Source organism: Prinia subflava, chromosome 9, assembly GCF_021018805.1.
Source record: "Prinia subflava isolate CZ2003 ecotype Zambia chromosome 9, Cam_Psub_1.2, whole genome shotgun sequence".
Classification (NCBI taxonomy): Eukaryota; Metazoa; Chordata; class Aves; order Passeriformes; family Cisticolidae; genus Prinia; species Prinia subflava.
The window spans coordinates 4,406,771-4,432,335 of record NC_086255.1 but is presented as its reverse complement, the minus strand read 5'-3'; the positions used below and the strand labels follow the sequence as shown (position 1 = coordinate 4,432,335).

Below are 25,565 nucleotides of genomic sequence, written 5' to 3'. Positions count from 1 at the left end.
CCGGCCTTTCCTCGGGGAGCCTCATGGGAGGAGCCTGCGAGCAGCAGCAGCTCGGGGCTCGGATTGCCGGGGCTCGGATTGCCGGGCCTTTTGTGCGCTCCCGGGGCAGCGGCGGTGCCCGCCCGCGATGGTGGCAGCGCAGCGAGGCAGCGCCGGGCGAGCGAGGGGCAGCGCCGGGGGCTTGTGCTGCCTGCGAGGATGACTGCGAGCAGGGGCGCTGCTGGTTATTTCCTGGCGTTGGTGAGTAGGCACTTGTGAGTGGGAAAGGCTTTTTTTCCCTCTCTCTCTCTCTTTTTTTTTTTTTTTTTTTTTTTAATAACTTTTGCAAACTGTTTCTCCCGCTCCCACAGCGCTGCCTCCAGCTCTGGGTCAGCGTTAACTCTCCTTCCCCCTCTCCCCCCCACCAAAAAAAAAAAAAAAAAAGAAAAAAGAAAGACTGGATGGTTTTGGGGGGTTTCTGCTCGAGTGAGCAGGAGACTCGGTGGGTGTTGTTCGCACTTTTGCTTCGGGTTTGCTGTCTGGGAGCTTTGGGAGTTTGGGAACTTTGCAGTCCTGCTCCGGTGACACCAGGACGTACCGAGAGCCCTTCCGAGGCTCCAGGAGCTGCTCCGCCGTGCCGGGATGGGCTTTTTTAATGGGTGACAATTATTACAGCAAATATGCTTATTCATCCCGTACAGGCGCGATTTATACTTGTGACACTTTTATGTGGCTCTCTGCTGTCCCTCTTTAGCTCGCAAAGGAAGCACTGCTGTAACACGTTTCAGTCCCTTTAAATATTTTAATCTAGTATAATTGTGTTTGGCTATTGTAGTAACTCTAAGTTTTAATGCGACCACAGTAATGTAGAATAGTCTGGCAAAAAAGAAATTCTATTTTATTGTTATAGCTAATCAAATCAGTGATCAACCTGGGTGCACATGTTACAGAAATTAAGGGATTTCCAAGCGAGGAGGGTTGGGTGAGAGAGGAAGTGCGAGCCCTCAGGTAATGCGTGACTAGACACCATCCCCTGCCAAGATAACTCCTCTATCTTGTCAGGCTTTCCACACAGTGCCAGAAAAATGCATTTTCTGGGAATGCCCCTGCATGGTCGTTGCCAGCTCCAGCAGCAGAACCTGGGCAGGTACCTGCGGGCACTGCCAGCTGCTGCACAGCCGGGCTCGCTTTCCGCAGGGGGGGATTGCCTGCAGGCAGCCCTGGGGAAAAAATGCTTTAATGTCCCCAGATCCAGCCCCTGGTGGCGCTGGGATGGAGCTGTGCCGGAGGAGAAGGGGCTCCCCTGCTGCTGGAAGCACAGCCCGCTGTCCGGAGTTCCCGCATGGACCGTGGGCAGCCAGGGTGGTGGCAGGTCCTGCCTTGGGGACAGCGGTGACTCAGCTGGGCTGGCTGTCCCTGGGTGCTCCAGGCACCGGCACAACACCCAGACCTGTTCTGCTGATTCCTCGAGTCCTGCTCGGAGGAGCACCATGGGAATCTGGAATAATTCCTGGTGACAGTGCCTTTTTTCCATAAGTGTAGTTCTCCTGCTATGCACTGCCATCAGACTCGTGTTTCCTCTGTGTGACGGGGGTTTTATTTGCTTTTATTTGCTTTTAATTAACACATGCCAGTTCATCTCTTGGATACCTCCATTACTGTGTTTGCACAGTCCCAGCTCAGCAGGACTCAGCCTGGCCAGGCCGAGCCTAAATACAAAGTGCTGGTGGGAGGAACTTTAGGTGCAGTTTTTTCTTCAGAGTACGGAATTCGAGAAGTTTTTCCAAAATCACATGTTTAAATGCATAAGTAGGTCTTTTGTTGGGTTTATAAAAGGCAGTGTATTGCCCAAAACTTGAACTTTTTACTGTGAGTAAGTTTTTAGCTGGTAAAAGTAAAACCTTGGTAAATCTAAGCACAGTGACCAGCAAAAGTCATTGCTGTGTCTGAGCTTTTAAGCTGTTGCTGGTGTATGGACTCGTCCTGTGAGGATGGATGTTCCCTTAGTTCCTTGGGAAATAAAGCCACACTTTCCATTTTAATCTTAGAATCTCATCTTTTTCCTTAAATGCTGTTGACATTTAAATGGATTTTTAATTAGTTCATAAGTAGTAGTGCAAAAGAGAAAAAAAAAGAGTGGTTTGTTTTTAAGACTATGCTGGTATCTTATGCAACAGTTCTGAGCTGTTCCCTAAACAAGTTTAGTTTTAGTTAGTGACACCTGTATATGAGAAATCACTTCTTACCTCCTTCTCTGCTGAATCATTGACAGGAGTTCCAGTGATCATGGAAATACTTTTAAAGAACAGAAATAACAAAGGGGCATAGAGTTACCCTAACAGGTTATTGTTGGATTTTCTAGACACTGAGTTTATTTCAGTGAGTATGGTTAATGTAAGAGATAAGCTGTAAACCAAAGTGTGAGAAGATAAAACTAATATCATGAAGGAATTAATAAAATGGATCAGATTTTATGAGGTACAGTGTGTTTGAATGAATGAATTGCAAACTGATGTAGGTGTTGCTAGGTATTTTTCCTTTCCAAAGAATTAGAGTGTAAGGACATAACAGAAATAACAAATTCTCTCAGTATTTTTCTGGGATTGATTAATACTTTTTCTTATGTATGGGTAAACTGAGGCTCAAAAATTTGACTCTTTGGCTCAGGATATTAGAAAGCCAAGTATGAAATACAAAGGATTTAGTTTGTCTGGTGAGAACATCTTGTGTCCTGAAGAAAACAAAACAGCGGGTGATGAGAGCACTGAGAGCTCAGTCCTGCCTTGTGGTTGTTGGTGCCATTTTCCAGAGATTTCTGGAGTAAGAGCAGGATCCATAAATCTTGCCGTTATCTCATTAAAAGCAGCCAAATGTTTGGGACTGGGAGATAGCAGAGTTTGAAATGCTTATTGGTTTCCCTTGGAGTAAACTTGGAGCTGTTGTTGGCTGTTCAAAGGGAGCCACATCCAGCTCTCCTGATTGGAAAAACATGGACAGGGAGTAAATGCCAAGACCCAGAGCTGCCTTCCGTCTCCAGCACCAGTATCAAAGCGTTTTATAACTCTCCTATGAAAGTAGGGGTTTAAGGTCTGCATCTCAGGGATGTCAGGAGGAGAGCAGCAAACAGACCCACCAGAGCACCCAGCACTCCCTGGCTCTGTGTCCACATGTGCCAAGTTGTACCTGTATGTATCTGAATTTTCTGCCTTGGTTCGAAGCCTTCTTACATAGACAGACTCAGACCTGCTGTGTTTAAGAAGAAATTAGACAGGTTTATGAAGTTATTTGTCATTCATTCATTGATATATAATGAATACTGTGGGTCCAGCTTTGCCTGAAACTTATTTGCATACCTGCCTTCTAACAGTGACTTGGAAAATCTCTTTCCAAGGCTAAGTAGAGGCCTTAAAAGTGAAATTGTGAAACTCAAGAGCCTAAGGACACTTGATGGGCAGTGTCTTTCTCTTGTGACACACTAATAACAGACTGAAGCCCGTGATCTTTGGGCTGAATTTAGTGTGCTCGCTGCAGCTGTTGGTAAGCAACTGCTTGTTAAACTGTGAGGTATTTTCCTTTGCAAACTATTTCAGTCATGCTTGTCATACGTAGAATTTGGAAGCAGTTTTATGTAGATCCTCTTCCAGGCTTGACCCAGAACTGAGGCAACAGAATGGAAAAAAGCTCGTGGCCTTTTTTATGGAGCTCAGTTCTTGAAACAAACTGGCCTTAAAGGCTGATGGCTGCAGAGGGCTGACAGCAGGGACCTGGAGGGCCAAAGGCAGGTGTGATATCCAGGAATGTCACCTGTGGAACTCGTTTGAGCAGCCTGTGGATGGCTTCGTTGTTTGTGTGGCACAGAGCAGGGTGGCTTGGCAAGGACCAGCCTCTCCATCACCTCCCCAAGCCTGAGTTTCAGGTTACTTTGTCCATGAACTATGAAAATCCCTGTCCAGGAGTTGGTTGTGTGGGAAACGTGAGTGGTGAGGAGCAAACACTGCTCACCAGGCTGGGGCACAGCATTTTCAGTTTGGGCTTGTGCTGTGCTTCCTACACGTGTACAGGGAAGAGGAAAACTTGCACATCTCCTCAGTTTACTCATTATGTACACAAAAAGAAATTGTCAAGTGCTGTTGTCAAAATCTACTTTCTAAACACTCATTTTAAGGCAAAGCAGAGGGGACACTCCAGTTGCAACTCAGCAATGAATGAAAACCAGTCCCTTTATGATAATAAGCCAGAGGACTTTAGAACCTGTAAACACCTTGGCTCAAAGTTCCCTACAACAGGCAGGGCCCTGAGGTGTGGTTAAACCAGAGAACCTGTGGGCAGTCAATTGCTCAGAGTTGTAATTGTTTTTCCCACATGAACATGCTACAGAATCCTTTAAATAAAATATGGGAAGTGTGAGTACATTCAGATGGCAGCCTTCAGTCATTACCAGAATAACACTGACATTGTTAAAGTTTAACTGTTAGGTTTTTTGATTCAGAATTAAATTACAGTAAGGAATCATCCAGGATCTCTGGCTTTGAAGTTACGTAAAGAAGTCATCATTTAGAGTAAAAGCTGAGTTCTCTGATTTAGAGCTTTTTATTTATAAGCTGGAATTGCAAATGCTGAGTGACAGTTTTGAGTTTATGCACCTCAAATTCATCTGTGTAAGGCACCACCCCTGTGTGTTCAGTGTTGTATTCACCAGGTAGTACAGGAGACAACATAGACAGGAGGGATCCAGGGCAGTGTGAAATTGCATCAGCAGTTAAGGTCACACTTTGTTGTTTACAAACAACTTGAGAATATTGGTGAATTTTAGGGAAAACTGATGCTTCCAGGGTCCTGATCTCTGGGTGGTCAGATGGCAAAGTCAGGTTGAAGCAGGCAGCAAGAACATTGTTTTCAGGAGTTCCCATGGTTTGATGTTTCTTAAAGATAAGCAAACTCTCTTTTTCAGCAGGGTCCTTTCCTTATTGATTCAGCAGTGTGTTTCCAAGTTGTCTTCTCTAGTCACAAGCTGCTGGTGCTCAGTGGCACTCTGCTCTTCCCAGGAAGGGGACAAGGCTGGATGTCCCCCTGTGTGTGTTCTCCACAGCACCTGGACACTTTTGACTCTGTGCCCCCCAATGAGCCCCCCCAGCTCAGGTGAAAACCAGCATCGAGCTCCTTGTATTTTATGTGGTTTCTGAGTGAGGAAATCTTGTCATTTCTCCTGTTCGAGCAGCAGCTCCATTTCTTGTTTACTTTTCATATTCAGAAGCACAATGGGGTTCATTTGCTGTTGGGTTGCAGTGTCTCATTGCTCTTGCAGTTGTAAGTCAGACAAAAATGCAGAGACGTCAGTCCTGTGGGAACAAAAGCAACTTAGATTAAGAATGCCAACTTTCTCTGTGTTCCCTAACACACAAATTAGCTCATTTGTGCTCAAGTCCAGGGAGTCAGAAGGATAAACAACATTAATTCTGCAATAACTCAGGCATTTAAGGCTGCCTTTCTGTCTCTTCTCTCCACAGTCCTCCTGGGCCAGGTGATGATAATCGTTTGGCTTCTCCCCTCAACCCCTGTGATCCCTTAGCTGTGTGTGCAGCCTTTGGAAATGCTGTCCCCGTGGGAGCTGCTGAGCTGACTGCAGCCAGGTACTGTGCAGGGCTGTGCCCAGGGCTCAGCACTGGCATCGCCCTCCTTGGGTGGATAAATGTCTGCCAGGGCCAGCTGCTGGTGGGTTTGCTGACTCTGCCTGGATCTGTCAGCAGAGGTCTGCACCAGAGTTTAAATCTCCCCTTGTCAAAACCTTAAAGGAAGATGCTGTTTGCCCTTCCCTGAGAAGGGTAAACATCCTTTGTGAAGGATGGGGGGCAGAGCTTTTCCAGAAATCCTTGTGTGTTGATGGCAAGCTTTGCTTTACTGTTGGGAATGACACTCAATCAAATTTAATTCCATCACTTCAGCACATAGGAGGCTCATGACATGTGAAGGTGCAATACATGCCCTATATTTTTTAGATTCTTGTACTTTATTTTTTATTAGTACAAGGTAACTAATCCTTGGAGCATTTCCTTTGAGAAGTTCTTTAACAGTTTAATGTTGATTATAAAGCTTTCAGGTATCTCTGTTGGACTTTGGCCTTGTTGTCTGCCTTTGCTTGCACTGAGAAGGGAAACTGTTGCTCTCTTTGTGCTGGTGGTAGTGGGGTTGTCAGGATCTTCGGGCAAATAAATTTATCTTAACAATAGAGGAAGCCTTGTAGGGTGTGTGTGCCCTTCAATCACCGGGAGCTCAGTGGAGTGTAAACATCCACAGTATATTTAAGCTAGCATTAAGTTGGTTAGCTGAAGTCACACTAACACACCATCAAAGGCTGAAGGGACCTCGTGTGGTTTGCTCAATCCACCTTAAAAGCTGGGTGACTTTGCTGTTCAGCCTGTCCTGGTCTGCCACCAGTCCCCAAGCTGGTTAGTCACCAGTGCTGGCTGAGAGAGCCTGTGAGAAACAAACTTTTTCCTACAGTCAGAGTAAGATGATCTAGAGAAGCTTACAGTGGGAAGCTAATGATGCGGATTTCTTTCAGTTCTTGTAAGTTTTTACTCAAAGGGTTGTGTGTTCCTTTTGTTTTTAACAAATGTAATTGGGTTACTGGTGGTTTTTTTGTGGGTTCTGTTTTTCTTGCTAATGGATTGTTGGCCATAGTAGTGAAGCAGTTAGAAAAGAGTGAGCATTAATTGAGGTGGAGTTGTGAACTACTTTCTGAACGTGGAAGAATGAAAAAAGACTGGCAACCAAAAGTGCCAGAAAGATTTGTATATGGTCTTTGGACTACAGTCTGGAACAGAAGATTGTGTGCCCTTGGGGTGATAATTTGCTGTTTGCAGGGAAAAAGGCACATAAGCTGTCTGTGATTAAACATTTATGGGAGAGCAGTCTCAGAGTGCTTTAATTCCCTGTTTCTTGTAAACCTCATGAATCCACTCTGTTTGCATTCTCCTATGAATCTGGAATTTCGAGTTAATTATATGATACCTTTTCTTTTGATCTGCTTCATAGCTTGTGCCTTTTACATGTTTTATTGTTAATGTCTGAAGGGTGGCTCTGGGTTCCTTGCTCCACCCCAGCTGCACAGGCTGTGCTTGCCCCATCCGGGGTGGCTGAGCCCAGTAGGGGTGAGGGCACAAGGACTGTGCACAACCACAGGATCTGGCTGTTGTTTCCAAATCCTGGCCTCGAGGGAGCTTGCAAGGATTTTTGTGAGTGTTCAGCGCTAAAAAGTGGCAAACCAGGGGTATTTCATGTTGGATGTAGGTAGTTTTCCAATTCCTGAAACAGAGAAAACTGACTGAGAAATACTGTGGTCAGCTGGGGTGAAGCTGGCTTTGAGTGGTTCTTCTGTGTTTGTTGGTTTTAACTCTGTTTTTTAAAATACTGCACAAGTTAACTCTTGTCAGTGTTGTTTGTTTTCCTTACTCCTTTATTTTGCATCGTGTGCAGCTTTGGATATAAAATCCTACCTGTTTCCTTCACCTGATTTTCCTGTCCATGTTCTTGTCACTTGCCAGCTTCTCTGTGAGCCTTGCAATATTGTCCCAGCAATAGAAAATCCAGGGGCTGCCACTGTGCCCACCCCCAGGTGGCAGCTGGTTGGCAACAGAGGGGTTAAATCAGTGCAGCTGCACCTCTGCTTTAACTCCTGTGTGTTCAGTCATGGAGCAGCTCCTCCTGCAGCAGCAGCTCTGTGACTTCCCTGGGGTTTGGTCCTGATGGAAGTATTAAAACACGTGGGATGATACCCACAGCCAGGATCAGGAGTAGCAGGACTGGGCTTTTCTTCCCCAAGGGAAGAGCCTCAGGGGTGTTTGTTCTTTCATGTCATTGCCTTACCTGCCATCCCCAGTTCACCTGTGTCGTGGAGCAGATCATTGCCCATGTAAGCAGGATAATCTTACTAAAGTCTCTGCTTTTTCGGCATTTTATGCAGAAGCACTGCAGCACTGCATCTCAGTGACTGGATGCAGTTCTCTAATGCACACAGATGTGATGTCTCTGATGCCTGCTGAGTACCTCTGTGAAATGGAAATGTTACAGGGGCTCCTGAATGCCATGGTGTTACTCCAGTCTGTCTGCAGTAAGGTGCAATCACAAAGTGCTTTCCCCCAAAATATTCAGTTATTGACAAAATTTGCTTCTGTTTCTGTGTATTTCCCCATCAGGGGAGTCACATAATGCAGAGAGTGTGCACTTTGACAGGGAAAAATAATAGTGCAAATATGATGGGGGTCAGTTTGCGCTGAATGGCTTCCAGATGGCAGGGCAGAGTGAGAGATCAGGTTGTCCCTCCATCTGTCCAGTCAGGAAACTCTATCTTTGTTTTGCTTCTTGAGGGTGACTGACTGCCTCTCTCCAGCTGATACCATATTGATCAGGGACAACATCTGCTCAGGAAGATTTGATTTACTCTCTCTGCAGAGAAGTGCCATGGAAAGAGGTAAAAAGTTCACAAAGCATTTTTGTTCAGCAATGAAAGGCCGAGTCCACTCTGATTTGCCAGTACGTGTTGCACTAGGAGAAGTTTTGGCCAGGCACAGCTTTCTCTTCACTCTGCAGGTGCAGAGCTCTGCAACAGAACTTCTGTGTTGTGTGAGCAATGTTTGGATTGGAAAGGTAGGGAAGGCAAATAAGAGCCCTGTGTGTACAAGACCACAGCTTAGCTGGGCTCTGGGTTAGAGGTGTGAAACACTTCTGGCCAGGGTCTGTCTGTTCTCTGTAACTTCTCTCCTGGCTTGTGGGGGAAGAAGCCCCAAACCTGCAAATGCCCAGGAAAAAATGCTCAGAAGGCACTTGCTGCATGTGTTTTGGGCTGTACTTCTTTGTGTTGGCAGCACAAGCAGGCAGGAGTCCCCACATTTGTCTTTGCACACAGCCAGCCAGAAAGTGATTTTTGAGGTTTACTTATAAGAGGTGGTGCTTGAAAATGCTCATTTTCTAAGCAGCTTGACTCCACAGAATAAATACTGGTCAATGTGTAATTTATTGTGCACTGAGAAGACTTGGGCCTTTTGGTAGTATTCTTCCTGCAACCATTAAAATATTACTAGTTGAGAAGAAAAGATTTAATGGAAAAGTTTCTTTAATAAGAGCTGTGAAAAAGTTTTAATGTAGCCCCTTCATGTCTGAGGTGATAAAAGTACCATGAGTTGACACGTGGACCTCAGTTGATGCAGTGCTAGGCTGGAGGGTTCAGAGTGGACAGAAATTCTGTATTTTTGACAGGGTTGCTGTTCTGTGCTGCCCTGCCTCCATTTGTGTAGTCTGTCAGAGCAGGAGGAGGAGTGGATGCAGGGCTTTGTGAAGGATGGGCAGCAGAGCTGTTCTGGAAATCCTTGTGTGTTGATGGCAGGCTTTGCTTTAGTGTTGGGAATGACACTCATTAGTCAAAGTATCTCTGAAAATTTGATGGGGGAAGCTGAAGGGCTGCAGATGATGATCATGTGGGCCTGTGTGAGGAGTGTGGGTGAAACAGGTGCTACTGTAAGACTGGGACAGCTTTGTGTGTCCATAACGCCAGGGCCATCATTTATGTGCCTTTGGTGCTCTTGTTTGGCTGGGCCCTCTTGTGAGTTGTTTGGGTTTTGCAACTCTTCGTTTGCTCTCCAAACAGATGTTCAGCATTCACTTATTTTTAGCAGCTCACTTTTTTCTGCTTAAAAAAAAAAAATAATCTTACTTTCACTGCTCTCCGTGTGCCCCTATATAGTCACAGTGCCTTGGTATAGAGAGGATGCTGTTACTATATTAGTACAGAGACATTTTTAGCCAAGGACAAAGGCCTTTGCATGAAAAAGGAAACAGCCTGCTTTTCAATCATTATTTATTTATTTATTTGTGTTAACTTGATGGGGCTGAAAATTTTGGATGTCTGTGTCAGCACCAGGCCAGTTTGGACAAACAGAAGGAAGGCAAGGAAGGAAGGAGTGAGGAGTGCAGAGATAATTTCTTAGAAGAATTAGCTGGGTAGTTGTCCCATATGGCACAGAGCAGCTTTGTGGATATAAGCTAATCAAGGTAAACTCCTCTCACAAAGAGCTTTGGTGATCTTAGTAACTGAGTGGACAGGCACTTTGGGAAGTGGCTGTTCTCGTGCTCCTGTGTGTTGTGACTGAAATTAGGGATGTGGTTTAGGCTTGTCCTCTGTTTGTGCTCCAAAGAAGGGAGCAGCCTGTCCCTGGACCTTACCAGCTCTTCACCAATAACACAGTTTAATCTGCTGCCTACAGTTCCAGTAATTACTGGGGGAAGAGGAGAGGAAATTTTACAATGAATGACTAAGATAGCTGCTTATATTTAGTTCAGGAAACCTGTAAGAGGCTTCTCAGCCACATCCTGTTTCCATCAGCATTTCCCATTTCCATCAGCATTTGTGTCTGTATCTCTGGCAGGAGGGGAGGCTGTTGGGTGTGGCTGCTGCCCCAGGACATTTGTGTCCCTCTGGTGTGTCTGAGGTGCCCTGGGAGGGACAGTGTGGCGTGACAAGACCTTGAACTGCTCCTGCTTTTGAGACATGGAGTCATGGGTTATTTATTTCCCTTTCTGTCAGTGGTTTAATCTGTCAGTGGCTGGGGGCAGGGGGAGTTGTGTGGTTACTGCCCTGCTCCTGAGCTTTGCTGAGCAGAGGGACTTGACATTCACCTAATGAGTTCTGGGATTATTATGTTTAGCTTTACAGCCTAGGGAGAGCTTTTAAAGCAAGAGAATGTTTTAGTCCCAGATTTTCGGGTTTTTTTCTAAAACACAAATTGCATAATTGAATGTTTATATTGTGCAGCGAGGAGAAAGGGCTATGTGAGAACAACAAAGGAGTCACTAGTGATTTATTTATTTATTATGCTGATTTCATATACAGTTAAATTCCTCTGGCACTTAATATTATGGTCTATAAGAGCTGTCAGGACTTTGCAATATTACTGATTATGTGGTCAGCTGAGAAGTTAAGTGAAATAATGTTTGTGGGAAGAAGTAACTTGTGGGAGGTGGGAGAGAGAGGGAATTCAGAAGGGGGTGATGTGCTCTTTACAGCTCCTTGTAGCTCCAGCCAAAGTTCACCCTATAAAGAGACTTCATTAAAGCTCCATGGGCATTCCTGAAATTTGTCAGCTTATTTTTCATAACTGTTTTGCAGCACTTCCAAGCCTGACAGCTGCAAAGGAGTTGATAACCACGTTTCTGAGGATGTACCTTTGGCTGTGGCCCCTGATGATGTAGAGCTGCCTGCTCAAGAAACCAAAGGTTTCTCAAGGGAAAAAAAAAGGTATTGTGTGATTTCAATTGTTACAAGACTTTTCCATGTCTTTACATCTTTTGCTTGAGAAATGTTACTAGTGTGAAAGAGGCTGACTAAGTTTGACAGGTGTTTTGTCTAAGTTATATGAACACTTTGCTGCTAGGTTTTGAATCCAAATGTTAGATTTACCAAGACCTGGCTAATCCAGTGTATTTACTCCAAAATACCAGAAGAGGGAGCTTAGGCTACACTGGTTATTACTATGCTGATCTTCTGTTTTTAAATAATTATTTTTTTAGGGTTTTTCCCCCAGTATTCTCCTTTCTTGAAGTTAAAGTTTGTTGTGTTGTTTAGTTTCTCAGTGTGAAACTGTGCAAGATCAGGTCCTGTTTAAGAGGACTGTTTTGCTCATTCCCCTTCAGATGTTTCCAGCAACTTCCCCACCCCACACCTGATTTGCATTGTCACTGTCAGTGGTGAAGGAAGAAGCTTTTCAGCTTGGTTTCACTCTTGCTGAACAAATGTTACCTTGATTTCAAAGTTCAATGTTTCACTGCCTCAGATTTACACTGATTGTTGCCACAGTGTTTGATAGATGGTCCAGCACATTTTTTTGCTTTGAAAACCCCTAAACTGAGACTCATAGAATGATTTGAGTTGGAAGGAACCTTAAAGATCATGTCCCAACCATCCCATCTCAAATATAGTCGAGACATGTGCTTGGATATTCCTGTCAGAGCTTCAGCTGGCGCCTGTCTGAGGGTGATTAACCAGTCTGCTCTTGGGGCTCAGCAATCAAGGCCTGCCCTTCTTGTGACATCTATTCATGGAAAAGGTCACAGCACAGCTGAGAATATGAAATGGGCACTCCCTGGAGAGCAGCATTCTCCACCCCACCAATACAGACTGGCAGCTTGTGACAAGTGGGATACACCACAGGAAATACAGTTATGACACTGCAGCTCTGTTCAGAAACGTCAGAAGATGCTGCTGACAGCAGGAGGATTTATGAATTAAATTTCTGAATTATGAATTAAAATGTACACAACAGACGTGTTCTGCTGTGCAACAGTGCACAAATAGCTATTTGCAAATGCTGCTGAAAAAACTGTCAACTATAATATGTAGGAAACGTTGATTAATTATTTCTTCTAAACTCCTGATTGTTTTGATCAGAAAAATGGTGTCTTCACCTTTAGTATATGTGCTGCTGAAGCACAGTTAGGCCAAGTCTTTGTAGTTTTCTGTAGTGCACCAACCTGTGTACCACTGATGGAGAACAGAAGTGTATGCAATTTTTGTCATTGGGAGAGGATTTTCTGAATTGAAGGGCAGATTCAATGATTGTCCTCTAAAAATGGAGAAAAATGGGCAGGTGAGGTTTTAAATGGGAAAATACTCACCCTGAGATGTTGGCTCTTTCCAGAGAATCATCCAGAATTGTTTGAATTTACAGGTACCCTGAATTTCTGGGAGTGCTGTAGTGTAGTCAAAATGACTGTTGTTTACAGATCCAAATTGGAACCTCTAAAACATGGGGATTTTCTTTTCGTTTTCACTAGAATTCAGCTTCAAGGACAGGAGAAATAACTTTAGAACTCTGCAGGCAAGCAGAGCTGCTGTGCTTACATATTTAGATTGGCTTGTGCCTCTGAAGTTTCTGTTTTGTTTTGGTATTGATGAGGTGTGTTCAATAATGTAAATATCCGTGTGTGCATAAGAAACTCTTGGACACTTCCAGAGATGGGAAGTCCACAGCCTCTTTGGGCAACATGTAGTATTAATAGAATTTCTTAATGCAGAATCAAAATCCAGCCTAGGATATCAGCAGCCCAAATGTGCACTCCCAGCACCCTCATTATGCCTTGAGAATAATGATCCTGTCACCCACAGCTGCTTTCTCCAGAGCTGAACTCGTGTGTTTGTATCTTAATGGAAATTAAGATGCACATAGAGGCAAGAATTAGAGTTGTCTGTGGGACAAAAGATCATTCTTGCACCCTCTTGAAAAGCAAAAATATTACTGTCTGCTGTTGTGATCAGCCCCTTATGTAAATGCTTTTGAGGCTACCTTGCATTTTTATGTGATTCCTGTGTATCAAGTCAAATCAGCCATGGGAAATAATAGCCTGCAAATTGGGTTGTGTTTCACTTTGTCACATTGATGGCAAGTGCCTGGCAAGGTGCTGAACTTGTGCAGCTGCTGGGCCACTGGGTGATTTTCTGCAAAATGGATCCTTGAGGCATCGCAGTCTCCTCTGTGATTATGATGGTCACACTGTGAACTGTGTCACGGACACTTGGTATTTTGAGAGAAGTGCTGAAATATTGCAGTATTGCTAGAGAGCTGCTGATTCTTTATGGAAGCTCTATGGACAGTGCTGCAAAGTCTCTGAGGAGCTGATCCATCCCTTGGTCCTGTGAGGAAGAGAGATGGAGGTGATTTATTCTGGAGAACAAAAACCAGCTGCTGGTTTTGAGCATGTCCTCTCCTGCAGCCTCACTGCTTGCTTTGAAAATTACACTTGTGATGTTCTGTGTGGCTGGTGGGAGTGGGGAGCTGGGTCCTCCTTGTTGTGAGATACCAGGTCAGTTTTCTTTCAAAAGCTAAAGCAGACTGGAGTCTGAACATTTTGAGAGACTCTGGATGGATAGGGAATGCCTGTTGATCTCTGAAATTAAACACACATTTCTGGCTTAGCTAATTTTCCTGAAGTGAGCCTGGAACCAATTGGAAGCACAGCAACAAATCTCTCTGAAAGCAGAAAGTCACAACAGTGTTTACACAAAGCTCTACTTTCTGTGTTGTTGCTTTCCAAAATGTTTCATAATGCTTCCCTGGGAGGAAGCAAAGCTGAATAATTGGTGTCAGGCAGAAAAACAGGATAAGCTTTATGACTTCTGGGTTTTATTTGCTTGATTGTGTGTTGAAAACAAGTTTTCTCCTGTTGCCCACCTTCAGAGAGGCTTGGTGTAAAAGTAAGGAAATAAAAATCAGTGTATTGCCTTCATTTCGGACCAACACTGATAATCCTAGACTGAGTTGCTTTTAATGATGTACTCAAAACCAAGAAGGGATTAAATGGGATTCAAAAACTCAAGGTTTTTTCCCTTGAGTAAATTTAACCCTTTTGAAAGGAATGTGTTATAACATTTATGTCTACAAGTGCACTGAGCAAGGAAGAGATCAGAAGTACAAATGAGGGATACAAATACCTCTTTCTTTCCAAAATGTGGGAGTTTGCAGGGGTTGTTTTTGGATTTTCTGGGGCAGAAGGAAGGTGTAGTTTTGTGGGCTTTATGTTTGTCATGTGAACTGCATAGAAGTTGTGTGTGTCTGGACTGTCTGGTGCACAAGTGATGCCTTTTTTTGGATAGCAGCAGATAGAAGAAATTGAAATGAAGTTTAATTCTTGTAAACCAAACGCAAGGATTTTTGTTGAGGCTTTGTGGCGAATACCATGAAAAGCATCTCCTGCAAAAAATAAGATACCTTCCACATAACCAGCCAGCCTGTAAAAAAATGGACAGGAATGAGCCACAGTGCTGCTCTTCATCCATTTCCACCATTCCAGATTTTTAAAGGAGATTGTTTTAAAGGAGATTGATAGGTTTAGTACTGGTCAGCCCCAGGCAGGAGGATGCTTTGTGTAGATGTCTTCAGTTTATTACTAGTAGCATCAAATTCTGGGGTGTCTGCTGTGTTTCAAGCCCAAAATGTTGTGGATTAGGTGCATTTTCTTGTAGCTGGGTGTGGGACTGGTGTGGTGGGGTTATCTGGGTGAGCCCATGATTTGGAGGGACAATCCTGTGTGTGTGCTGGGCAGGGTGCCCCGAGGTACCCACGGTGTGTGCTGGCACCGACAGCTTCCATCAGCCAGCAGCAATTCAACAAATAGCTGCCAGCAGCTCCATCTTGAAAGGGCAGAGCATTAATGGGGGCTTGACACAAGTGGGGAATGTCACCTGTTTTCTAGCCACATGCTGGCTGGGAATTTGGGCTCTCTGGGGTGCTCTGCCAGCAGGTTTGCTCAAAGAGAGCAATTATTTGTGTGTCTTGTAAAGCTGCTCGCAGTCTGAGGCCGTGGACAGAAGGGTGATGGTAGCCCTCTGTCTGCCTGTTATTCCTGTGTACTTTACAGGTTGCCTCAGGCCATTTATGGTAATTTCCTTGCTGCTAGAGCAGGTTCAGCAGCGTGAAAATGAATATGTAGCTACAATAATTAAACCATCCACGAGGAGTTTGAGAACGGCATTGATCATTCTGCATCCTACAGAAAGCGTGGCAGTACATGTTCAAAAATTACACACCTGGCTTGGGCTGCTGTTCCTTGGCACTGTGGCACACACAGGGACAGCTCCTGGCACTGCCAGGAGGGTGGAGGACAAGGATCACCCCTTGTCCTACAGCAGGCAATACACGGGCCAAAGCTGTGGTCAGGTGTAAATTGAATTTCTCAATAATCACTGCTGTGCTAAAATGTGGCATGTGCTTTTGGGGTACTCTGCCTCTGATGCTAAATCTCCTAAAAACAAAAGCCTGAAGGAACCATGGAAACACACTGGACATACTTCAGACCAATTCTGTGTTACTCTCATGAAATCAAATTGAATCTGTAAGCTAACTTCTTTAAGGCAGTCATTTGACCACCCATCCTTAACAGCCACAGCAAAGCATTGCACCACGGGGGAACACAGTTCTTGTCTGGTTTCTCCATCCTGCATTTTCATAATTCTTTACTCGGGCCCTGAGGCCAGGAGACCTTTGGATTCTGCTTGCTGAAATCTCCTGCAACAAGGTGCCCCCGGAGAGCATCAGCAGCACTGATCTTGTCAGTGAGGGCAGGTGCATGGAAGCCCTGAAAAATGTCAGTCCCCTCCTGGCACCAGGCAGCTCCTTTGCTAACAAGCCTGGCTGCAGCTGCCGTGGGGATCTCACACTCCAGGATGTTTAGAGACTTAGAAGAATGGAAGCAAGATGAGCTCCTGTCATGCGTTGTAAGAGCCCAGATGAGAGATGCGGGACTCCCATGTGGCTCTTAATAAAACTGCTGTTTATTGCATAGATGAAATTACACCAATCTTGAGTCGTGGGTGAGAAGAACCAGCTTAAAGTTGCCACTCACAACTGAAAGCATGCTTGAGACACTCCTAAGTTCTGGTTACAGTATATCTTTTTCTGTACTGAATATGCTAATTTATGACATCCGACCAATAAAAGACACAAATCGTATAGAATCTATATACAGCCTACATTACCATAAAAGTCCTACATTACCATACTGTGTTACATTTTAAACCCTAAAAGCTACTTTCTAGACCCCTATTTTTTCTTCTCTGCCAAATAGGCAGGGTCTCCCTGCCCCTTGGACTCTTTAGCTTGCAGAAGCATCCCCTCTGTTTGCCAAAGACATTGTTCAATCAACAGGGATCTTCCCTTCAGCTCACTCAACTATTGCCTTTCCAGTTGTTCAGTAACCAACTGGCTTGAAATCTTACACATCAAAACTAGCACTCATTTCTATTTCACTTACAGGTTTCATATTCTCAGATTCTTTGGCCAAGCAATCATATCTATAAGACTTTCCTGCTTAATCTTCCCCAACAGTCTGTGATGGTGTTTTTGCAATTCTGGTGTTTGGAAATGTCAACAGAATTTGGGCATTTGGCTTGTGGGCATGGCCTGCAGAGGCAGATTCAGCAGCAAAACAAACTCCCTCCTTTGGTGTGGTGATGGTTGTGGCTTCACTCTGAAGCCCAGGCCAGAAATTTGGTAAATAGGAGTTCAAAGTTTTGTTTGTGATCTGAGGAACTCAGGCCTGGCTTTTAGAGCAGTAGCATGATGGAGCCCAAAATCCAAAACCGAAGCGTCTGTGCCTTGGCAGGAGGGGAAGGCAAAGGAGCAAATGAGAGAGCAGAGGCTGCACCAAGCAGGGTGTGAGCTCTGCACGGGGGTTTAGCTGCCCTGACCCCTAATTTGTGTCTCCTCCGTGGGGCTGTGTGGGGCAGAGCCCTCCCTCCTTCCCCACATCCCACACAGCAGGGCAGGGAAGGAGGGCAGCGCCCGCTCCGGGGTGAGCTCAGCTCTGCAAACCTCCTCTCCCCCTTGGTGTGGCTCCTGAATTTCACAGCAGCTTTGGAACGTGGAGTCCGGGGGGGTGTGCAGTTCTCACGTTGCTGATGGTAATTCACTGCCGGCCTCTGAAAGCCTGCAGCGTGCAGGGCCCCTTTTGTTATCTGTCCTCTGGGTTTCCCATGCTGGAAATTTCAATAACTAAGCAGGCATCTTGGTTATTCATAACTCTTAGTACCATTAATCTCACTTGCAATTTAGATTAAGCAGTGACCTTAGCAACCAAGCAGTGATCAGTGGGGATGGACCACAATTATTTATGTTTGTCTTATTTTTATTACTAAGTTTTTTCTTTATCGTTTTTTCTTTTTTCCCCTTTTTTCCTTGTTTTTCTTCCCTGCTCTCTTCCCTGCTCTCTTCCCTGCTCTCTTCCCTGCTCTCTTCCCTGCTCTCTTCCCTGCTCTCTTCCCTGCTCTCTTCCCTGCTCTCTTCCCTGCTCTCTTCCCTGCTCTCTTCCCTGCTCTCTTCCCTGCTCTCTTCCCTGCTCTCTTCCCTGCTCTCTTCCCTGCTCTCTTCCCTCCTCTCTTCCCTCCTCTCTTCCCTCCTCTCTTCCCTCCTCTCTTCCCTCCTCTCTTCCCTCCTCTCTTCCCTCCTCTCTTCCCTCCTCTCTTCCCTCCTCTCTTCCCTCCTCTCTTCCCTCCTCTCTTCCCTCCTCTCTTCCCTCCTCCAGGCCCTCCAGGAGGTGGTTTGGGTTATCATCTTTCAAAATATTAAAGATTTTTAATTTTAAATTATGGTCTGCTCACATACAATACTGTGGTGTCCTGATTTTGGCTGCAATAGAGTTAATCTTCTTCTGTTCCCTGAAGGGAAAAAAAAAATTGAATCACACCTCTGGAGACAAAGATTGAAAATGGGTTTGGTTGGGTTTGTGTGCTTAGCTGTGACTTTCTGAGGGAGGTAATGACAGCACCAGTGTTAAATGTTGTCCCTGTCCCACAGCAGTGCAGGTGCTGAGCTGGAGCATGCAATGACCTGGCTGGAAAAAAAAATACAAGATGAATGTGGTCTCACAGAGATTCCTGTGCCACATCTCTGGCCATGATGTGGGATTGGAGTCAACAAGAAAATGGGAAGAACCAAAGGAAGGGTAGAAAATGCCTTGCAGTGTTCCAGCAGCAGCTTCAGCTCCTTGAGAAGGAATTTTAAGTGACTCTCCTGTAGGGAAGTGGAAATTATAAGATACATCCTCTCTTGCTCTCTAAGAGAGGGAGATGGGACTAAGGAGCAGAAGTCTGGCTACAGGAGAAAGTCAGATTTGCAGGATAAAAACAAAGCAACAGGAAATAAAAGTGTCCCAGGACTGACAAAATGCATGGTGAGCAAAGAAGCACAGAAATATGCACAGCATATCTAGACTTGTGTATTTTTGTGCAGCCTGTAATGAAGAATTGCTTGGATTCTTTAAAAGCCTGCTGTATGACCCTTAGAAAGATGAACCCCAAACCTGAGTGCTCACATGGCTGGGAACAGCCTGCTTGACCTTCCTGGGACACAAAGATCAGCTCTGGTCCTGGGAGACCTGGATTTCTGGAAGGACTTGGCAGGCAGAGTCCCATCAGCAGAGGGCTGGTGCTCCTGCAGGGCTTTCAGAGCAGGGGAGTCTCCAGCCTTGGGTGTCCTAGAAGGGCTGTCAGCACTGCACATCAAAAGGTGTCAGTGCTTTTATGTGCTAATGTGCTCTCTAACATAGCCGGCCTCCCCAGGCACGGGCTTGCTTTGCCTCTCTGTCCATACAGTCAGATTTTTCAGGCACTTTGGTCCTTTTAGTCCTTTAGGAAAGATGTTGCTGTTCCTTAGCAGTCTGATATTGTGGATAGCCTTGCCATGAGCCCTCTGATTCCAGGCAGCCTACAAATAAGAGAGGCTTTGGGGTGAAAGCTTTTTCCCAAGCTGCATTCAAGGCTTTGGGGTTCAAAGGCAGTATCATTTAAAAACAAATATATATATATATAAATTATTGAGGGGGAGAATTATGTTTAAACAATAATCTGGTTCTTAAAACATTTCCCCATATTTTGTTTGTGGGATTTTTTTGTGTGTGGGGAGGGGGTTTGTTTGGTCTGGGTTTTTTTTTGTGGGGTTTGTTTGTTTTGTTTTGGGGTTTTTGGGGTTTTTTTGGGGAAGTACTGTTCCTTAGGGCTGTGGCAGCAGCATTTGGATACCAGAGAAATCCCATTTTGCTTGGGATGTTTGGTTCTGCTCTGTCTTTGCATTCTCTTTTCTATGGTGCTGGTTTCTGCACAGTACCTCAGTAATGCATTTCAGCTAGGAGATACAGCTCAATATTCACTACTCCTTCCCTGGGGAATAGATGTGTGAGGGGGCTTTTCTTTCAGCAGGCTCTTTGATGTTCTCTGTGTGTGTATGTGTGGTCATGTTTATAATTTGTGTAAATGCCTGGCACAAAGGACACTGAAGAGCAAAGAAACAGAACATAAATTTCAGTATCTCGTGCCTTATCAGCCCTGCTCAGCATTGTTTTTTGATGGAAGCCAAAAATTTCAAATTGGGTGCAAGTGACCAAAGTTTGAATTTATATATAAACATAAAATGGAATTAGACCAAATATTTAGGAGTCTGTAGAGTGTTTTAAACAACTAATCAGTGGACATCTAGTTTTAATAAAACATTAATTTAGTTGAGGCCAAAATATGGCTCCTGCTTAAATGGGTGAAAGAGGCAGAGCAAATGATTAATTTTAAAGGATGGTACTGAATACTTAAATAGGCTTTTCAGCAATGGGATCACAATAAATTGTTACATGGCTTTTAATCCCTAGGCTGAAGTGCCTACAGCATCTTTGAATCCTTTGAAGCTACAATGGGATTTTTTTTCTTTCTGAGCTACATCTGTGTGTTTTTAAGGTTCCAGAGAAGTTCTTACAAAATGCACTCAGAGTGTCAACACAGTTCTTACATTTTTAAAAGCCCACACTAAATTTAGTGCTGAGTTGATGCTTCTTGGCAGGCCTAAAGGGTGAACTGGGGCCAGGCAGGAGAGGCAGAGCTCCTCTCATCTGAGGTATTTCTTACCAGTCAGGATGGGCTGCAGCTTTGTAGTGTAACAGATTTTATGGCCAAATCAGAAGAAAATCTACATTTTGGCTTCTTGCATGGGTTGGCCAGAGACATCATTTTAGTATTTGTTATTGCATCCCATAGGCAACAAACTCTCTCGAGCCCAAGGCTCAGTTACATCACACGTTTTTGTGAAAGACCATGGCCATCAGGAGCTCACGTGGCTGTAGCTGAGCTGCTTGGATGATTATTTTTCAAGGGAATAGTGAAATCCTGTCCTCTTTATGAGCAGGAGAAGCACAGAGGCGGTGAGCTGTTCTCTGGTGACTCTCTGAGTTGTGCCACGAGCTGTGCACAAGAACTGGGGTGAGAAGCAGGCAGTGCCTTGCCTGTGACACCCCTCACCACAGCCCAGAGCCCCCTGGAACCCAGACAGAACGTGCAAAGTGACAGGGCCACAGCTGGGCTCCAAAGGCTGAAGCCCTACATCCTGCAGGTTTGCCAAGATCTGCATTTCTAGTGCAATCCAAATGTTTGTTGCATAGAAACGTTGGAGAATGGAAAAATAACCCTTCTCCACTGTACAGCTCCTGAAAGGACCATGCTGCCTCAGAATAGGATTCAGTCCCAGCCTTCTTTTATTAGGGCTTTGTTTGTTTAATAAATGGACATGTGAAACTTGAAGGAGTTGACACAGGAATTTTAAGTGTGTTCTTTGCACTTGTTAGGAGTATCTCTGTTTCCCTCGCTGTCAGGACAGTGTCCCTGTTTTCCCCACTGCCAGGACAAACAGTGCCTGTGTTCTCCCTCTTGGTTTCCAGGTCCCTGGTAGGGCTTTACTTAATTTGGTGTTTGCCTTTGCAGGGATTTTTCTTTTGTCTGAGTCTTTTTTTTCTCTGTAACAAATGAAATCCAGCAGGGAGCTATTATGATATTCAAAGACTAGGTAGAGCTAGTCACTGAAGCTGAGCTGTAACCTCAGCCTAACAGGGACTGTGGGTACAGACATGTAATTTTAGTCAGTGGCCAGTGCCATTGATTTCCCATACTGGATGGAAATCCTGGAGTTATTAACCATTTCTGATCCACTGCCAAAGAGTGTATAGGACATTTTCATGCACTTTATTCACTCTCTGTGTGTTCCTGACTTGTGAATGGCAAATACAGAGGGTGTAGTGAGCTGCCACCACCTTGGCAAGGGAGGATCAGAGCTGGGCACTACTGCAGAATTTGGGGGTCACTTGTGGCTCAGGCACCCAACCCTGCTCCAGAAGTTCTGGAGCTCAGGCCCTGAGTGAGGCAGTGCTGCTGCTTCTCTGGTGGACTTGGGATGAGTCTTGAGCAATGAGATGCTAGAAACAAGGGTTTGGCTTTTCTCAGAAACAAAACAATCCTCAAATTATAACTTGGTTGGAAGCTTGTGGCTGAACAAAGTGCTGGCTCACAGGCTTTCCCCCACGGTTCAAAAAAGTAGGGAAAAGAAAAATGTAATTTGTCTGGATACTGTTCATAAAGCAGAGTTAAATTTTAGGCAGCCTCTGGAAATGAAAAGTTCTTAATTTTCATGGAACATACTTGCTTCCTCTCATCTCAAGAACAATTTATTGTGGGTGCACCCAGAGAATCAGAACCTTACGCATGGATTCAGCAGTCATTCTCCTGTCAAGCAAGAAAACCCAACTGGATTTCCATTTATTCAAGCAGAGGAAAAAAAACCCGAAACTGTTGGAAGTGTAAGCCTAATGAAGAATCCACTAGAGCATAAAAGCTGTGCTGTGATAGGTGCTTGGAAGTCAATACGTTTTCATATTTTTGTTAAATTTATCTGATCCTTCTGACCCCTCTGCCCTGTGATGTATCCAGAATTGTTACATAGCTTCAAGCCATTTGTATCCCTAGAGTTTAATTCCTGGTACAGGCAGCAGTGCAACTGATTTTCTTTTTTTTTTTGGCTCCTTTAATGATGTGAAACACGGCTTGTATGTGGATCATCTGTTATTTGCCAGCGGCAGGGATGTGGAGAGCGGTAGTGCCCATCCTTTTCAGCATCTTAGAATTCCCAGTGCCCTGGTGCCTCCTCGACGGCAAAAGGATAAGCTGATTTGTGGGGTCTGGAATGCTGTACTTTGTGCTCTTAAAGATCCTCCCTAACTGTATTTAACATCATCCAGCCAAGGGGTCTGTGCAGGCAGGAGCAGAATGGTTAAAGTGCCCCAGCGTTGGATGGAGCTGCTCCCACTTCGGCTTGTTTACCTTGGCTGCTCATGATACTCTCCCTGCGTTGCTCACGGAAGATTCCATTCCTTTTTTCGGAGAGGGATGAGCCGGTGGGTGAGCGGAGGGGAAAGGCGCCGTTCCGCCGGTTGATGCCGTGTGCCCGGCCCGGCCCGCGGCGCTGAGCGGGAGATGCGTGCGCGGCGCACACGAGCGTTTACATTTGCATTTCAAATCGCCTGAGTCAACACAATGTAATGGTCCTGCCTGGAGGTCCTTAGAGAGCCACGGTAGCTGACAATGTGTGCTTAAAGGGAGGGTCTGCTTTTCTTCGTCTTCTTTTTTATTTATTTATTTTTTTAAAAGCCGGTTTCCATAGCCAATAGTACCGTTCCTGCACCGGAGCTGTTTGGACCGCTGCTGTTTAGCAGATGATTACCCTGTCACAGCGGCCGGCGTTTTGTTTTATTTTATAAATACCGTTCATCTGGATAGAAAACAACAACATCCAAACCAACCCCAAAACCAAACGACAGCCCACCGCCAAAACTGGCAGCGGTTCAGAGAAGAGAAGCTGCCGAAGTGCTCGTGCCTGTGCCGCCACTGATGCGAGCAGCTGTTTCCATCTGCACTGCAGCACCGCAGCCTCCACAGAGCCGGAGCTGCCGGGGCTGCTCGCCGCGGGCGTTCCGGAGGAAGCCGGCCTCGCTGTCGCCTAGCCCCGAGCCCAGGGCACGCTGAGGATGGGAGGCTCGCAGTCCCTGCAGCAGGCACAGACAGCTGGCCTGGTCCGGGAGCCGTCTGAGGCCATGTAAGTGCGGCTGCCGTGGCTGTGCCCAGCCCGGGCGCCGCGTTCGGGGTGCCCGCGGCCTTTGTTGGGTGCCGGGGCAGAGCGGCGCTGTGGCGGGGTGTGGGTGAGGGTCGTGCCGTGCCCAGGGCCGGGCAGCTCGGTGGTGGCTGTGTGTGCAGCACTGCCTGCCAGCCGCACGTTTTGTCTCGCCGTGTTTCGGGTGCATGATCAATCAAACACAATGACCATTGCCGGCGAACAAAAACCCAGCCCCTTCCCCCTTCCCGAGCCCACCACCACCTCCGTGTTTTTGGTTTAAAATGCACAGCGTGGAGCTCCGCTTCGCTGGGCTTTTTTTTCAGGCCTTTCCCTGCTTTTCTCTGCACGGATACCGTGTTTCAGGTCGCATCAACCTTGTCACATCCATCCCTGTCACGGTGTTATTCCCTCTGATGAAGCATAAGCAAGATGTCCTTACATCTCTCCTCACTGAAGGCCGACTTGGAAAGATTTGCTGGGGGAGGGAGGAAAAAGCAGACAATTTGTGCTTGTTCAGAGCGAGTTAGCTCTTTTCTGGGGGCCTAAATCGTATATAAAAGTGCAGAAATGTGTGTGTGCATGAAGGAATAGCAGCGTCATTTGCCATTTGTGAATAGGATTTTGTAGTTTATTGGTAGAGGATTTATCAGTTTATTTAGCCAACAGGTTTTTAGCCTTAACCCTCCACCCCAGGCTAGTAAGCTGGAGTGCTAGAGCATGGACCTTACCTCTGAATGGATTTTAGAAGGACTGCCTTGTCTCCTTTTGTCATTACAGTTATAGAAATCACATTTATCTTAACATGTCTGACTACTGCGTTCATTACTGAATATGTATTCTGATAAGTTTTAGGTATTTATCCATTAGGGCTAGTCTACAAACCAACCTCATATAGGTCTCTTTAATTTTATTTTTTTTTTAATATATTGTGTGCTTGTTAAGGTAGCTCTGATAATGGCTGAGGCATCATTTTGTGTTTGAGATAAGTGCTTCAGAGCCATTGGGGAATGATAGAGCAGTAACTGATAGTTTTGCCTCTGTAATAGGCCTTACAAGTAGGTATCTGCTCCCTATTGTCATATTCCAGCATATCAGCAGATAGCTTTGCTTGACAGTGGCTTGTTATATTTGTAAGATACAGGCCTAACAGCCTTACTGCATCCTTTGTTCTTTTGATGTGTAGCTTCAGCAATTAATATCTTTTCCCCTATAGCTCCATCTGACATTCCTATAAAAAGCATCTATTTTAATAATACGGTGGAATAATTGGATGCCTCATTGTTTTTAAAGCACTATAAATTACATTTTCGTCTGCACGCACTGCTGTTGATTTTTAACAGTGGTCCAAGAACCAGGCAGTAAAACACATTTTGCTAAAACAAGGCTCAGGATTTTTCTCTCCAATTTTCACAGCCCTTTAAGAGTGCATTCTGTTGGATGAACATATTGTTCGAGGTGTATATATATATTTATACATTTTTGGGGCACTTGAGTACATTTTATTGTCGTCTCTCTCAGTGACTCCTTTTATATATAAACATACTCATCTTTTGCATGAAGTCATTCCTGTGGGGTTTCAAGATGATCTTTAAGGCCTGACATAATCAACAGATGCACTTTTAGCACAGGCATCATTCAGTAACTGTTGATGTCCTTGGGAAGAGTTTGTGGAAGGTATTACTAATTTTGTATTAAATAAATCACCAAGAGATTGTGCTGCTTTCTTCAACTAAATACTCTTCAAAATGAGATAAGAATGGAGGTGTTTCTTTATCCTTGAGAAAACATGGGCCTGTTTATGAAACAAGAACATCCTCATAGGATGCCATGGCATCAATTCTGGTGAGGTTTTGGCTTTATCACCGTAACTTTTACCAGTGCTTTTTAAATGAGGCTGTATTTGCCTTGCCTTGCACACATAAGCAAATTCCTTAATGGCAGTGGTGGCTCAGAGGCAGGAACATCTGGCCATGTCCCAGGCCAGCTGCCCTCGCAGTTCCAGCATCCCCGAAGTCATCACTGGTGCCACCAGCAGAGGCTGCTTGCCCTGAGGAGAGCAGCTCCACAAAGGGACAGCAGCGTTGGGTTAGGCTGCCCTGAGCTCATCAGAGTAGGGGGATGTCAGTC

General features: G+C 45.1%; 1 protein-coding gene across 5 annotated transcripts in view; it reads left to right on the top strand.

The window, feature by feature from the left end:
* The window catches only part of TACC2 (transforming acidic coiled-coil containing protein 2), a 114,374-nt gene that overhangs the window by 34,886 nt on the left and 53,923 nt on the right, over positions 1–25,565 (top strand). Inside the window, exons 4-5 of one of the 5 annotated variants that reach the window (XM_063405164.1) lie at positions 5,487–5,609; positions 11,141–11,269. In XM_063405164.1, coding sequence (XP_063261234.1) covers positions 5,487–5,609; positions 11,141–11,269 — 252 coding nt within the window. Of the gene's footprint in view, positions 1–5,486; positions 5,610–11,140; positions 11,270–22,747; positions 23,421–25,565 lie in introns of those variants that run through there. The other 4 variants (XM_063405160.1, XM_063405159.1, XM_063405161.1 and 1 more) reach the window with 4 other exon arrangements.